Source organism: Psittacula echo, assembly GCF_963264785.1.
Source record: "Psittacula echo genome assembly, chromosome: 5".
Lineage (NCBI taxonomy): Eukaryota > Metazoa > Chordata > Aves > Psittaciformes > Psittacidae > Psittacula > Psittacula echo.
In genome coordinates, this window is record NC_137739.1 from 194,845 (window position 1) to 211,778 (window position 16,934).

Genomic DNA, 16,934 nt, shown 5'->3' on the forward strand with positions numbered 1-16,934 from the left:
GAAGGGCATGCAGGGTACTTGCAGCACAGCAGGAAGGACACATAAGCATGCTAAGACAATACCTTCCCACAAGAAAAATGGAAAATAAGGAGAGAAGGAACCAAAAATAGCCCCACTATCTTGGAGCAGTGCCCAGGAAGCCCCCTAAGCTAGGGATATATTGAGGGAGTAACAACAATATGGGCAAAGCTAAGCCCAGTAGGTTCAAAATCACAACAGCCATGGTCTCTACTATGTTGTATAATCAAATCAGGGACATTGATGAATAGAAAAACTCTCCCAGCAGTCACCTGTGAAAGGAACAGCTTCTCTTCATTACAGTGCTCCCTGGGGAGCTCTGGGGCTGGCTAAAGTCTTGGGTGATAGATGGGGGAGAGGGAAGAGTTTATTGGTATCACAGCAACAACAGATTATTACTGCACTGGAAACATACATCATCCACCACAAAGCTTCTCTCAGTATGAGATCTTCTGGACCCAAGCAGCCCATGGGTCAGGAGCACTATGCCTACAGAAGATTCATTCAGTATCAGTATTACAGTGACTTTTAAAGACAATTATCTTAGACAAAACAGAGATACAGAGATATCAGGCAGAAATACATTTACAGTTACAGTGCAAATAGCAATTTCATGTTTGGCTTTATTATCTAGCGGAGATTGCTCAAAATCTGGGCTACTGACCTGTTGACTGCAGCAGACCAGGTCCAAGGCAGAAGATGGAGCTGCAGGCACGTCCAGGTAATACAACACTCCTGAAATTTCTGCATAGCTCTAAAAGCTGCTCAATGTTTCAGTTAATGTGCTTGGAAAATACTGGGAGAAATGCTGCTGCAGCAGAAGAGCACCATAGCAAGAGTTCGCCTGGAATTACATGTTTTGAAGACTTCTCATTAGCAGACTCCACCTGGAAAGCCAAAGCGTTTCTGAAGCCTGAGTTGTGTTTGCTGTCTCGGCCACAGACTTCTGTGATGATTATATGAGAACTGGGTTTGATCACACCCTATGGTCAGGGCTGACACCCTCCACAATTAACTAATGATTATAGCTGGGTTTAAAGAGCCAAAGATATTAGTAGGAAAAGTAATACCACCTGTGTTGCTGGGAAAGGGTAGGGGAACTTTAATGTAACAAACATGCTTGTCATGGGTTATGCTTCTTAGATTCCATCTGCATCCAAACTCTCAAGTCACATGATAATACCAGGGAAAGTAATTTCAAGTTTTGTTGTACTCTTTATAAGGTCACTGTCAAAAACAGTTGCACATATACATAAGCCAAGGGGTAATTTTCAAGGTACTGTTCTTTTTCTGCCATTATAAAGGGGGCTGAGGGTGGAGGGATAAAAATAATAAAATCAATAATGTCAAGTGTGAGGCATGAACAGAATAAGGGGCAGTAGAAATAGGCAGATGTATTTCTATGCACCTAACAGTTTTCAGCAGTATGCAATCCAGCTTACACGAAATAAATTTTGCTTCTCTTATGAATTTTTCTAACACTTTGCTCCTGGCACAGTACGGAAAAGGCTGAACACTCTTGTTACAAGGCAACACCAAGTCTTTAGTTTGTCTGTGCTTCACTGACAGGGCTGTCAGAGCGACAGGAGACCCACTGCTTGACGTAGCTCCGTGGAAAATCCTCCCCCTCCTGCTCAAGAGGGATGGACCCACAGTTGGTCTGACTGTTTTGCTCAAATTCACAGTCAACCGGACTCCCACAGTCTGAGTCCACAAAGCCACTGTCAATAGTGTCCAAATCTATGCAGATCACAGGGTAACTGTCACCAGGCCTTGCAATGTGAGGGAAGGAATCACAGGAACCTTCACTGTAGGAAACACTTTCACCATCAGGAGAGGGGAGAGAACCTGGATTTTCCAAATCCCACTGATTAGGCTGCAAGCAAAGGACTTCTAGGATGCTCCCCATCCTTCCTTCCAAAGCCCTTTCTACTTGCTGGTGGGCTGGCACATTTATACTCCGTAGGTGGTCTGTAGACACAGAGCCTGAAGCAAGTATTTTGTCTTGAGTGCTCAGGTCAGTCAGAGGCAAGTCAGTGGGTATCTTTTTGTCTTCATCATCAACATTAACCTTGGGGTAACCAGTTTCTCCAGCACTATCTTCCTCCCTGGTATGCTCATGTCCCTGGTACACATGGTTACAGTTGCATTGGCAATTACAAGGCGTGAATTCATCAGCCACAGTCACAGTATCAATGGACAAATGCCCGTATGACTGGTCCTGAGTCCCACTAGAGAGCAGGGACTGGCCATCCTGACCTGGGGCAGTCAGGCACGACATACAGGGCTTGCAAGGCAATTCTCTCCTCGTCTCGTGCAGCTCCTCCCATGAGGTGCTGTTGGAATTACGCATGGTGTAAACTTCTAGGACTTCTGGAAGGACTATCCCCCATTCAAAGAAATCAAAAGTGATTTTTGAATGGGGTGCACCAACCCACTTCTGCACAAAGGGACATAGAGGGAGAGAGGGAGGGGAAGAGAGAAGTTAGTGTCATCAGGTTTGAGGTTCTACAGAAATTACCAAAGTTCTTACAGCTTTAGAGGCAAAGTCAAACTCTAAAAATCCCTGACTCCTCAAAGCGAGCAGGGTATGAGATGCTGCTGACACCATACACAGCAGCTGCAGGTGAACTGACTCAACTGATTGACAATGATTAGCTCTGAGAGGTTTGTGTGGCTTTGCAGTTTTCTCCATGCTGCAAAGAATGCCACTGCCCATGGCAGCATTCGTTTGTGCAGCAGCCAGCAGTCCCCAGCCACCACGTCTCCTCCGCCGTCTTGTCCTGAACACTGCTGCTGTAAGGAAGGATGGTCAGCTTCCCGCCAGGTGTGCTGCACTGGCACCCAACAACACAGCCCTGCTTTGTCACTTCCCTCACCCAAGTTCCCTGGGAAGGGGATCAAGGCAAGACTGCTCCCAGTCTTCTGTCTGCAACCATGCCCCAGACCAGCCTTTTCTCCCACAGTGACAAGGAAGAAGAAGCAGGAATAGGCAAGGGATGGAGACCTCAAAGAGCTGTAACCACTGCCTCTGCAGATTACTCTTACTGAGATGGTTAGGGAGTGCCACACACTGAATCTTGCCCTTCTGTACCACCATTAGTATTACATCCTGACCTGTATTGCCTCTAGGTCATGAGCCCCTTGCATTCAGTCACATGTGTGAGTAAAGGCACCTCTGTGTTTCTCTGATCTAAGAACAAAGTAAAAGTTTCTGTTCTTTTAGAAGAAGTCATTGAATCAGACACTCAGATCACAACAAGCTTTAGGCATGTGCCACTAATAAATGCCAGTCCCACTAGAGGATTCTGCAGTCCAGAGGCTGGGCTAACCCCAGACTCAGGACTTGGTTCTGCTCCCTGTCTGAGACTTACCTAACGGCTGAGCTGTGTCAAGGCCCACCTAAGTGCACCACTTTCTGCCCTGCATAACGTTGGTAACAACACTGGGCTTCATAAACACTGTGAAGGCTTCTGACAGAGTGCTGCACGAGAGCTGTGTTTTGCCACAGCTGTCAGACTGCCTTAATCCTATCAGCCTCCTGCACAAATTGCACTCAGCGTAAGCAGACATGAGCAAAGAATTTGGGAAGAGAACATCTTCACACAGCCTATTACTCTCTGAGACAGAGCACGGGAAAGTCTTCATTGCAGTAGGAAGCATCAAGTCTATTTTAATTTCTTTTTAACCTAAGCTATGAAGACCTTATTATTAAAACTGTAATGGACAGAAAGGCATCTGAAGTGCAAAAGGCTTTTTGAAGAAACAGCAGGAAATCCCTTTGTAAAGTTCCTGCCCAACATGGTCTTGTGCACACACAAGAGTAAACAACGTTTCTCTGCTTTCCCTTCTCTTTTGAGGTCTTAACTCTTCCTGTAACATTTTCACTGCTTCCTACCCAGTCCAGGACTCTTGTTTGCAGAGCATCACTATTGTAATTTGCTGATCATTATTCACAGGCGTAACCTAACCACTTGCTCTGGGGCAGGCAGGGTGCAGTTGAACAAGCCCTGCATCAACTGGTTTCTTGCCAGCTGAAAAGGATGAGTCTGTTCATGTATTAGTGATGTCACCACATCCTCCGACAGCCCCTGCCTGTGCATCTTGTGCTGTGGCTGTGGGGGCAACAGCACAAGACGCTGTTCTGCTTTCACCTGCACATTTATTAAGAAGTAACTCAGCTTCAGCAACTGAAGCTCATTCCCTTCTCAGCAGCACTGAACAGCACAATTAGCAAGAACGTAATTCCCACAGAACAGAGAACCCCATATGGCTTCAATCCGAGAGGAGCATGGCTCTTGGCATGCAGGGTGCTTCCACTTCTGTTGTGAGCACTAGAGAGCCTGTGACACTCAGGAATTCCCACAGAGTCCCCTGGTCTTGGATCGTTTCCCCAAGAGCAACCAATGCCACTTGCCTCACAAGAGGATGCAAGTATCCCTCTGGAGCAGATATGGGAAGCCATAATAAGGCTGAAAGAGGAAGGCAGGAAGGAAGGAAGGGAGGCAGCTGCTGCCAGCTTCGGCTTGAATAGCAACCCTCCAATACTACTTGCTTAACCTAACTGCAAACATCAGCCATACAGCAGTGGGAAAGTACACGAAGATCATAAGGGCTCAGCTGGGGCCCCTTTCCCAGAGGGTCTAAGAAAAAGCAGAAACAAAAAGCAGACACTGAAGTGTCTCAGGTCAGTGCTGCTGTAGCAACAGGAACTTGTTCAGAAAGAGGCACTGAAGTCTGCACTGACATGCCAGGAGTTTACAGTTTGATAATGGCATTGTGAGCTGCTGTTCAGCTTAATACAACCATTATTTATGGATGCTCAGTGGTTTTAGTTTTGTAGCCTAAGAACTCCAGCAAACTCTACAGTCTTTGCAAACCGTTTTGCCACATGAGCAAGTTTGGTTGTTGTTAAATAGGAAGAGAATTTGGGAAGGCTATGCAAGGTTACTCAAAGACACTTCCTGTACAGGGAGGCGGCTGCACTGGACTATCACACAGCAGTTATCTGCCCACAAAGCTCTAACCATTTTTCCAGGATGACATGCAGAGCTACTGTTTGTACGAGTGGCTCTTCAGAGAGAACTACAAGTCTTGATGTTGAGCTCATGTCATGTGCAGAGGCAGAGGCTGGAGTAAGAGATGGCTCTACACTGAAGTCTGCTCCATGGCCTTGATGCAGCACGGGACTGGAGCTTTGGAAAAATCCCTGTTACTGTCCTGGTATCCTTTTGTCCACTCCCTTCAGGTATCCAGGCTTCACAGATTATGTATGAGCTCAGCTTACCCACTGAAACCAACAGGGAATAAGCAGCACGGATGTGACATAAAGGCCTTCATGGCACAGAGTAAACACTGGAGTGCTGGTCCTTATATAAGGAGCTGTTTGGTATTCCCTTGAGATAGATTCCACCTCCCACTGCCCTAATAAGAACCCCTTGTCCAGGACAGCATGATGGAATTTTTAGTTTAATTTTGACATGTGCTCCATTTGCTTGTGTAGCCCATTAATACCTTGAAATCTCCATTATGCACCAGGTAAAGTGGTTTGAAAAAGGGAGCAGGGTCTGGGATGCAAGCCATCTTCTTCCATAACCTGGAAAAGAAAAGAGAAAGGCTTTGTGGTTAAGTACACATTACAGATAAAAAACAAGGCATTTCCAGGTCTGATTCAGGCAGCTGCAATCACCTGCCCAGCCTCACTGTTAGCAGGTGGCTGAGGATCCAAGGACGTCTTGTGCTATTAGAGCCATCTAATGGCCTTTCCTGTGAGCCTCACAGGAGATGGGCCTCAGCCCTCAAGACTTGTGCACACAATATTCACACTAAGGAAAGAGGTTTTTCTTTCCTTCCTGGAAAGGCCCGAGCTGCTGGAAATGCATTTTCCCCTCAGGCTGCCCTGGTCTACACCTCCAGGCCAGAACTCTGCCCTGTGCGCTTCTTCTGTGGACAGGGGCTGTGCCAGCCCTGTTGTGCAGCAGCCCAGCATCATTCCCGCTGTGCTGCAGGCACCCCATCCCTCTGCAATGGCACTTGACCCTCCAAAAATAGGGAGCCTTCAGCCAGCACTGAGCAGCCTGTGTCACCTCTGCAAAGGGACAGGCCAGCCATGGCTATTGCTCCCGTCTGGCAAATGCAGAGCACAGACAGGAACAGGAGAACAGCCCAGGACGCTGGGTAGACCCTTCTCATCCCCATGTGCCATTGTCTTGTCCCAGCCAGCTGAATGGCAGCAGAGTCCCAGAGAAAAGCAAGGTGCTCTTGGCAGTACATCAGCTGAAGACCATACTTTGCTGTTTGGGCATGGATACACAAGATGCAAAGAAGGCTGCGTGTGAATAACATATCTTTAGCAACAGAATTGTAGTATTTACTCCAGCTTCCTGCAGCATTCTTACCTCTGCTGTTTGGCCAGAAAGGTTGTGATTGAGGCAGTGATTGCCACGACACCACCCAACAGCAGCAGCCATCCCATGTCTGCTGTCTGTGTCACTGCTGGAGAAAGAGACAGGATCATTCAGGCTCACCTTGCATTTTTACCCTGGTCAAAAAGCAAGAGATGGTGAGGAGACACCCTCAGCTTCTACCCCAGACCTTTTCTTAGGCTTTGAAGGACAGTAAGAAGGTCAGTATAGACAGCACATATCAGCCCAGCCCTGGGCTTCACATGCTCAGTAAGCAAACCAAACTTGCCTGTCTTTACTAGACTATTTGTTCTAATTAATTAGATTTGATTAGAGTTCTGGAAGTATTCTCTGCCATTGGGCTGGAAGGGTGAGGAGAGCTGGGTGTATGTACCGGCAGGGCCAGTTGTCAACATCAGCGGACGACTCCATTCACTCCAAAATCCATGGTAACTAGTGCCTTCCCGGGGTCTGGCTCTCACTTGGAACTCGTACTCAGTGTTCGCCTGGAGTTCCCGTGGCAGAATTACCAGTGTCCTTTTATCTTCATGAACAGCTTTAGTCTTCCAAGTCTGTGAATGACGAAACACCAAACACTCAGGGCTGGAGTGACTGCTCCTACATTATCCTCACTGCTGCCCAGCGAGGAGCCCTGCAAAGTCATTTCCTTGGCTCTCATGTTGTTTCTGCAAGGCTGTGCTCTGGTTGGGCAGCAGCTGCATGGGGCCCTCAGGGATCCTTCCATGCAGGACAGCATGAGAAGTAAATGAACCATCAGCCTTCCCCACAGGACCTAGTACTTCTTAAACAGCTTCTCAATTCTTTTTTCAGTTTTACCTGTTTTCAGTCTGGGCAAGCAAAGAGACACCTTTTCCAAACCAGGAATACCCTCCTCCCCTCCTGTCCTGGTTGTGAGGGCCCCCTCTTTGCTACTACATCCTACTTGATGGTAAACTGACATCTCACCTCCCAGGTGTCGGTCCTTCTCTTGTAACGCAGCTGATATTCCAGCTCCTCATTCAAAAAGTAGAAAGGAAAGTTCTGGTAGATGGTTTCCCAAGAAATATTGTAACCTTCTGAGAACACAGCAGTCAGATTGAATGGAGGCTGTGGTTTGACTGAAAGATAGGATGGTGTTACCCTTCCCAACATTACCGCAGACAAGAGGTGGCTCAGTGTGGTAACAGCAATGCAGAGTGAGCAGGGAGCAAAAGTGCCCCGGCAGAGTGGGGCCCCCATCCACAGAACAACACCAACAGCACCGCTGCCTCTCAGGCTGGGCCGCCATGCACAGAACCCCACCCCTCAGCACGTCTCTCTAAACATGCCTTCTGCCTGTCTCTGAACCTCCTCATCACCTAAGGAACAGGAGAAGATAGCACAAGGGGCTAATACCAGCTGGGAAACATAAAGAGTACAGCACCTTGTTCTTCTCATGGCATAGGAGGATTCTGTGTAGTCACAGTCACTGGCACCCCTCAGTGTAACAGAGACATCAGGAAAAGCTGATGATAAAAGATGATAGTGCACACTGCGTAAACCCAGTGCAAATCCCTGTGTCATAAGTGCCTAAAAGGCAAGCCTTCTGTATCCCCTGCAGGCTATTTTCATATGTCCAAAAGCAGTAATGCACAAACTCCAGCACTAGGTCTACGGGGTCCATCACTAAGCTATGATGCCTCTGTATGGGGACATCTAGGAGACATGCAAAGCACCACAATAGTCTGTCAACGGAGACAAGAGGCTTTCCTGAAATGTTATGGTATTTTTTAAAGAGATGACACTTCTCAAATAAAGTTTAATTTGAGAAGAATCCAAGTAGATAAATCCTTTTTCACATGGCCACACAGCTCCTGTCTGCCTGGCTAACCACCCGTTCTTGCCACAGTTTGCTGCACAACTCGGAACACACCAGCATTCCACCAAGTCAACCAAATGGTTGCATCCAAATCTCCTGTCATGCAGAGGAGATGGTTTGGAGTCGCCCCAGAAACAACTGGCACATCCATTATGTCTGGGACACCTTGTGCCACCCACAACGTCATGCTGGTTCAGGTATCCACTGCAAGAGCCTTTTGGGACTCCTGTGAGGACATTTGTGGCATTTGCAACTAAAGCAACTCCTCCTGGCCTTCAGATTCTAGCCAAGAGCAAACACCTGCATAGTCTACATATGAGACTGGTCTGAGGTAGAAATTTATCACCTCTTGCTTCATGGGGAAAAGAAATTTCCCCCAAAAAATGCTGGGACCAAGCCAGCTCTAAGCTCAGCCTCAAGCATAAATGTTTCCTTAGTTTACAATGAGAGCACAGTGCTGTGTAGATGAGTGCACACCAAACACAGGTCCCCAGCACTGCCTGCCATGCTTGCTCCTTGCCCAGACTATCTAGGAGACAGGTACAAGGCCAGACAGTATTTATGAAATCCACCATTTTTCTACTTACTGTTCTCAGACATATAAAAGCCATTGGAAATCACATGCTGTTTATCAGCTATCTCTGTAACATCCACCTGGACTTTGATATCTGCCAGCAGTTCAGTCATATCCACAGTGCACATGTACTCTGTGTGACTGGTGTTCCTTGACAACTGCAGGAGACTGCAGGCAGCCACAGTGTTTTCTGGAACTTCCTCGGAAACCCTGAAAACAACCAAAAAAACCAAACAAGTCCACAGCCGCCATGTGCTGTGGTTTGACTAAAGCACCAGGCACAGAAACGATGAGAAAAAAAAGGCAACATGTTCAAATAAAAAGGTATCTGAACTTTGACAGTTTTTGTGTCCGTCTGTTATCTGTCCATCCCCCTGCCCTTCTCTTTGTTCAGCTTAAGATCTTTGAGAGCAGTAGGAAAGTGTTTGTGGAAAGGAAAGGTGCTGACCAGGGCTACACAGCTCAGGACTGCACCCACTTCCTTGCTGGGGCAGAGCAGCAACTGCATGAGGCTTGGACAAACTGCAGGAGCTCTTCCAGCACACAGGAGTGAAAGTCCATTGTTAACAGCAGCAAAAGGCAAGATATTCCCAATGCCAAAGAAACCAGAGGTGCGTAGCAGTCAGTGGCAAGCAGAGTAGTCAGTGGACACAGGAACCAGGGATCCTTTGCCAAGGGAGATGCCAGCTGATAACTGGAGTGTGAAGTACCAAGTAAAAACCAGCATGGCAGTAAGAACAAGATTTCTACCTAACAAAGGGGTCAGAAGGACACTGCTGTGCTATGGTCATGTTAGAAGTTCCTGCTAACTTCACTTTACTCATCCTACTGAGACGCACCATGTTGCAGTGAGGTTATATGAACTGGCACCAAAGTCATTCCTCAGGACACAGGACAGGGTCTGTACATAGTCCACAAAACAAGTGAGGTTTTCACAACATGTAGCTGTAGGTTGGGAAAGAGAAAACACAATATCAACTTCCATGGTGAAGCAAGCAGAACTTTATATCAATACACAGAGTCCTCAGGGCTCCCACTAAATCTGAAGGTAACAGACTCTGTGACAGCCCCCCAGAAGTCTCCAGTCTTAGAGTGCACGATGTGTTCATATCTATAGGGAAGCAAGTCACTGACAGGAAGATAAGTGTCAAACAAAAATGTATTAAAAATGCAGTGGCAGCAAATGGCATCTCAGCCTGTAGGAGCTGCTCAGATTGTGCCGGAGCTGCCAAAATTATCTCTGTCCCCTCTTACACAGTCACTATAGCAGAGTCACATACTACTTCTGCAAGAGCCCTGGCTTATGCAGCATGAGGCATGAGTACCCCATCACGAACAGCAGCATATTGGAACAATTTTAATGATACCATTTCCTAAATCAATTTCTGTTCTTTGCTGTTTTCATTTATGGGATGGACAGGGCATTTTGCACGTTTTGAAAAGTAGTATTTTAGTAATTCTTTCTTTACCATGCTCTCTGCATACTATTTTTCTGTAGCTTGCTATCTGCAGCATCATTACTTTTCATGTCCAGCTCCAGGGGCTTGGAATATACTTTTAACGGAATTTTGGAAAAAAAAAAAAAATACTGCAAATTTGTAGTTACTAGAACTTCCATAAATAATTCTGATAGTAAAGTGACAGGCACAATGTATTAACCACTTAAACTGAAACAGACTTCTAAAGAGAATTTGAGGAGAAATGGTAGGATTTATGCTGGTCATTAAGAAAATGAGCTAATTTGAAAGTGTTCACAAAACAGTTTTTATGCTCTTCTAATTGTTCTGCAGGAGCTGTGCTCACGTATCAGTATCTGGAGTGTACTGTACAACAGCACTGCTATTCTGTGCATAACACACTTAAGTTACCTCCCTGGATTTCATGGCAGAGCAGACAGCAGCATGGTGAGAAATGTCTGCATCGGTGAGTCCTCTCCTGACAGCATCTTGGGCTGACAAGAGACACTGCTACTACGCTAGTGAGGAGAGGCCTGTAGGAGGTGCTGGTGCAAACCATGTCTGCTAGAGTGACTATTCATCTCTTCCATGTACAGTATCATCCCTTTTTGATGGGAATAAAATTGTCATCATCCAGGGGATGTCAAGGTTGTTACATCCATGTAACGTGGTCCCCCCCTACCATCAGGACTGCTCCCAGCCCGATGGGAATCGTGTTACTTCACAGCCATCAGGCACATTCAAATTACGTGGCTGTTGCTTTGTTTCGTTTTGACTTTTTCATTTCACACTGACTTCAGAATATTGTTCTAAAATTTTCGTTAAGTTTAACTTGTCATTGTGAGCCCTGAGTAAACTCTTTCAAGGGCCCTGGCACAGTGTTTTTCCAGAGGTCTGAACGACATACTTTTTCTTCCTTAGCCTAAACTTTACTCTCCTACAAACACAGGGTTATAAGCCCCTTGCTTTCCTTTAGAGAGGGCAGCAAGTATTAATAATCTCATGAGATAGCTAATTAGTATTCTTCTACGCTATTATGTTCATCAGCCAAATGGACTCTTATGCTTAGGTAGCTGGTAAGCTGCAAGTGTATCTTTGGGCAAGAATCTGTTAACAAAATTAAGAAGATGGCAGTTTTTTACTGTGAAGGAAATAATTAAGTGTCCCAAACCCAGTCTGATCTAGGATGAATTGTCCATCCTTGGTAGCATCGGAAACAAAAGTCAAATACTTTTAATAGAAGACTCTAGCTTGGTCCAAACTGAAATTAGTACAGGATAATTCCCTGGCTAGTGTTACACAAAATTCAGATCAGACATCACAATGGTCCTATATGGCAGGAAGATAAACCTCAGAATTCATCTTTTCTGCTAATTTTGGTTTGGAGCAGGTCCAATGCTCTGCCTAGAAGAGCCTGTAAACGCTAAACTTGTGCCTGCTCCCTGCAGACACTGCTGTAGCTGCCTTTTTCTGCCCAGCTGACCTGTTCAGAAAGTCAGCTCTGAGTCAGCTGGAGCTCGGCTGGTGGGTAGGAACCAGCAAGGGGGTTGTGGGGAATGACACTGACTGCACGGTGCAGCCCTGAGCAAGGGGGCTTGGACCAGGAGAGGTTCACTCCATTGTCCCTGGCTGGCCTGCCCACAGCAGCCATAAGCCCCAGGGATATCCTGGTCTTGGCCACCAGAACTTTTCCTATAGCAAAGGTGGGGTTTGGTGGTATGCAGTCAGGCTGAGCTCTGCCCAGCTGTGCAGCTCCTTGTGTGTGCCCTCTACTACCCATGGAGCCTCTTCCATAACTCATTATCCCATGGAACCTTCTCCCCTGGTATCCTACCTTGTGCTTGCTGTCCCATGACAACTTAGTAGCATGCAAATCTCAGCAGGGCCTGTGTCATAAGCCACTAAGATAAACCCTATGGGTGTACAGCCTGGAAGAGATATCTGGGAACTTACTGTACTGGAGTAAAAGGAAGAAAGAAATACTCTGGAGCCACAGTTTGTTCCTCATGTTGGTTCTGACTGGATGTCCTGGGGGTAAAAAAACAGAACAAAATCAGAAAACCACACACCTTAAAAAGTAACAAACAAACAATTAAAAGTTCATCTCTGCCATCTCTCGTATGTTGAAAGTTGAGGTGGAATTAATTTTGCTTTCATTTAAATGTCTAAAAGTAAAGTGCCTGATTTAGGCAAGTCATCCTGTGTGTACCTCCTCCATGGGTCAGGGAGAGTGACCAACAACCCTGCCAATTGGCGATAACCAAGTCAGTGAAATCTCTGCTCCTTGCCAGCAGCATGTGCTCAGAGAAGGCAGGAAAGTGACTGCAGCCACAGTCTATCCATGCAACAGGAAGGCACTTGGGTTAAGCACTAACCCGTTTTTTCTTCAGTGGCTTCCTGCAACTAGAAATGGTTTGCAAATAGGAGAAGTGACATTGCTGTGGCTTCAATATCTGTACAGTGAATTAGTCATAGTCTGAATGTCACTGTGGGTCTGTATAAGCACGGCTTGTGAGAACTCATTGGTTTGTTCTACTCATGGTTTAATAAGCATTGAGTTCCAGGTTAAGCGACTCCAGCAAGGCAAACCAGTTAAAACCCCAAAAAGCTTCCCATATGGCACAGAAGAGAATGATGTACAGTACTCACTCCAGGGAAGCGCTGTCCTGATGCACTTTGGTGAAGAGAACCTATAGAGAAAAAGACAGCAGGATGTTTACAACAATATGAGGAAACAGCATCGCATACAAATGACTGCTCAACCCACAGCCCTCACTCCAAGACCAACCCCAGAAGCCACATAACACACTAAGGCTGTGTTTTTACAGCATTTAACCTTTACAGAGACACACAGATGTGCACAGAAAGACTCAAAATGAGCTCCGTGCTGAGTACTGGGAATCCTTCTCCTCAGGCTGCTCCCAATCCCTTCATTTCCCAGCCTGTATTCATCCCGATACCAGGTGCCGTGACCCAGGTGCAGGAGCAGGTCCTGGTTGCCTTGTTCCTCCCCAGCACCAGCAGCGAGCCGCAGCCATCACTCGGCAGAGAACCCAGCGAGGCCTCTCCCACCCGCGGAACATTTGTGGTGGTGGAAAATTTCCCAGGGTTACTCAAATAACGAAAGCAACATAAATTTAGCAGCCCCCAGAAAGCCCCTGCAGCCCCGCACGGGCTGAGCCCCGCTCTCAGGCACCAGTGTCCAGATGAGATCAGCAAGGCTCCCAGGAGGTGCCACAGGCGCCTCATGGCCGCACGCCTGCGGTGGGAGCGGCCGGGATGCTGCTGCCCCTCCTCTCCTGCCGAGGGCACCGTGCGGGTGAAGCACACGCTCAGCTCGGCACGGGCCCCGGCACCCTGCCGGCCTGCCCCAGCTGCTGTGAGTGGCAGGACAGGAGCTCCTTCCCCACGCTCCAGCCCTTCCTTCTGCACCACACATTTCCTTGAGGAAATGCCTTTTCTTGATGCCTCTGGTCCCAGTTCAAGTTTTCACTGTAGGGTAACGATTGTCATCACCACTGTTTCTGGTGATTTCTCATTACTAAGACACAGGCCATTGTCTAAACCCACCTTGTGCTCCCTTTCATCCTTCCACTGCTCTTCTCCAAATTCTCATTCCTTTGAGTGCTCTTCTGCCATCCGGAACCTCTCACCTGATTCATGCTAAGACCTCCTGCACCATGAAAGCAGATGCCCTCAAGGTGGGCAGCCTCCTGAGGCAGGTTCTGGTCATGGCTTCACATGTTCCTTGCAGCACATTTCACACAAGAACCGGCCACTGGGGCCGTGTCACTCGTCCTGGGGACACGATGCATGCACTTGTCCACTGCCTTTTTACCTCATCCTCCTCCCTGGGAAATACCTAGAACCTGTAACTGCTGGGCTCAGAACGTTCAGGGCTGCCCTGGCTCGGGAGGACAGCAACCTGCCCAAACAGGCCCGTTCCCATCCCAGCGCATGCCCCCTGCTCCCCTCAGCCCTGGTGCCCTCCTCCTGGCTGCAACCCAGCGCAGGGCACAGTGCGGGGCTCTGCGGCAGAGCCCCCCTCAGTGTCACTGCCTCATGACTGCCATGCTCTGCAGCCCTGGCCACCCTGCAGGGCCAAGGAAGGCAACTTGCTGCCTCTTCTTCGGCAGAGGAAGGAAGGGTTGGGCAGTCAGGAGGGCTCTGCAGCCCCAGTGCTTGTTTCAGAACCCAGCTGGCAGTGCCCCAGTGTTTCATGTTCAAGATATCTCTGTAGCTCCCTCATTTTATCCCCATTCCTGCCTAAACGGACAGAGCAATGCAAGGGAAGTCTTTGCTGGTTTTAGCTGCTGGACTGTGATTTCTTCGAAGTGCCATCCTTACTCTCCTTCCTCTGCTCAGAGAATAGCCTGTACCATCAATCCAATAGTACAGGAAGGACTGAACAGGAAAAAGTCAAACCAACAAGCTCATCAAGGAAGATGTCTTACGGAGATATCACAGGCTGCCATTACACACTCGAGAGAGGTTAATGTACAAGGTTGTAATCTAGAAGGAAGCTGCCTGAATAAGAGCACAGTAACAATAATAAGACAGAAAAGCAGTAGGATCTGCTGATACGGATGAAGCAAGGAGGCAATACTTCCTCACCCGGGGCTCCACTGTCCCATCTCTCACCCTTGCCAGTGCATACAGATCAATCCAGCACTTATTCCCTTCACTTCTTGCACAGTTCTCCTACCTCAGCGTGGTGGGAAAGCGCTGCTACCTCTAAGTGCACCAGGGAAAGCGCCAGTGCTGTGTGTCTGACCTGGGCTGTGCTCCAGGCTGTTATGACAAGACACAGGTGCATGTGCAGAATAGCTGGGAAAGATGCAGCTCTGCAGCAGTGCCTCTGTGGTCTTTGCTGGCTGAAAGACCTCCTGGCTTCACAGAGATGTGTAGCAGACCCTGCTCTGAAGCTTCCTCCAGTCAGGCCCTCTGCAAGCTTCAGTCCCAGCCTGGGATTAAGACCTCTGCCTTTCCTACATCCCTCCATTTGTTACACTCTTCCATTTGCTTCCATGTGTCAGCACCTTACTCGTGTGATTGTTCTCTTGGAGGGAAGAATGGCAGCTGGCAACGAGCAGAGGCAGGAACTTACTTCCTGCCTGGCATTAGAAAAGTCCTTTCTACCGCCTCATTTCAATTTCTCTGTGAAACAGGGGCTCTGAGACAGCTTCATGCATCCTTGACACACAGCTATTTAATTCTTATAAAACATCAAGCACTGTACAGCTGCTAAGCACCACTGCTGCAAACCCTGTAGTGTCCTAGGGAACACTGTGTGAGAGCACAGGAATAAAGCTGATCAGCCATTCATATAGATGTGCACATGTAAATGGTACTACAGGGTTTTGATATACCAGAGAATACAAAATATGACCAGGACAGACAGACATTTACAGACACAAAGGTGATCCCTAATTAAGAACACAGTTGAAGTAAAAACCAAAACCAAACGGCCCCCTCGGTATTTCCAAGCATGAGAAAATAAACGTCTTTGCTCCACCCAGGCAAAAAAACCGTACAAGCCTCTGTATGAAAAACAGAGCTTTCTTCTTGAAAAAAAGTTGATAATCAGTGTACATCACCATCTAATCGCAAAGCCAAAGCAACAGGGAGACAGAAGGATTCTCTAGCTGTCCAGTAGAGTCCAACAGCAACAACAGCAGGGGCACAAGGGACACGTCAGCTACAAGAAAGCTTTACAATGAAGTCACAGATATCAAGTAGCAGCAAACTGGCAGCAGGGAAAGGTGGAGGAAACATGAACATTACCTTGCCCTGTCCCTGTCCTCTCAACTGTCCACTTCAGCCTTCCAACACATCCATGGCTGGCCTGGCTAAATCACCACTGCAGCTGCAGATGCTGATGCTGCGTGCGCAGGAGCTGGGGAACAGGTGGGTCTCATGAGCACTGAGTAAGGGTAAAGCCTGCTAGTGCACAACCCAGGCTGTAGGTATTGGAATACAGTGATAAATGGTGGTTGACGTCACCACGTACCAGTATTACTGTGCAGATAGAAGGATGTGGTGAGCAGAGGAGGCAATGAATTCGGGTCTAAACACCCACACAGCATTTATTACTGTACTGCTCTGCTCTGTTCCTCTCATGTGAGAAAAAGGTGGGAGAGCAAATAAAAACTCACAAGCCTCCAATCTAAAAGGTCATAGTGGGGCTAGCGGATTAGAGCTTTGCAGTGGGGAGGCATCAGTGTCAGGGCGTTAAATGGCCAAACCTAACTATATAGTACAGTGTACATCCCACCGGAGACAGGAACCACTGCACTGCACTTCTGCTTGTCCCCAGAGTGGCCCCTGGGCCCAGGGCAGCAGCATCAGTCCTCAGACCACAGGCAGTGAGCTGGTCTGGCTCCTGCAAGGGAGAGGGGCTCACCCCTGCCCTGCCCTCCTGCCTGCAGCTCGTGCCTGCGCTGGAGCTCCGCAGGTTGCAAGGCTGACACTGAGAAAGGGCAGGCCAACCCACTCCTGCGTACCTGAAAGAGGGCTGCAAGGGGTCCAGTGCATGCTCCTTGTGCCCTTGGGCAAGAGGGAATGGAGCAGTGCTATAAGGCGGCTTTGCACGCACAGCATAGTGTGGTGGTAGGAGGGCAAAG

General features: G+C 47.8%; 1 protein-coding gene across 1 annotated transcript; it reads right to left on the reverse strand.

Annotated features, from left to right (window-relative positions):
- Positions 1–1,561: 1,561 nt before the first annotated feature.
- On the reverse strand, positions 1,562–12,319 carry IL21R (interleukin 21 receptor; the record flags this gene model as incomplete). Its single annotated transcript, XM_080618690.1, has 8 exons — positions 1,562–2,458; positions 5,533–5,614; positions 6,417–6,513; positions 6,817–6,994; positions 7,389–7,540; positions 8,868–9,064; positions 9,694–9,799; positions 12,265–12,319. 8 exons carry the CDS (start codon positions 12,317–12,319, stop codon positions 1,562–1,564), a joined length of 1,764 nt encoding a protein of 587 aa, XP_080474816.1.
- Between the last annotated feature and the right edge of the window lie 4,615 nt (positions 12,320–16,934).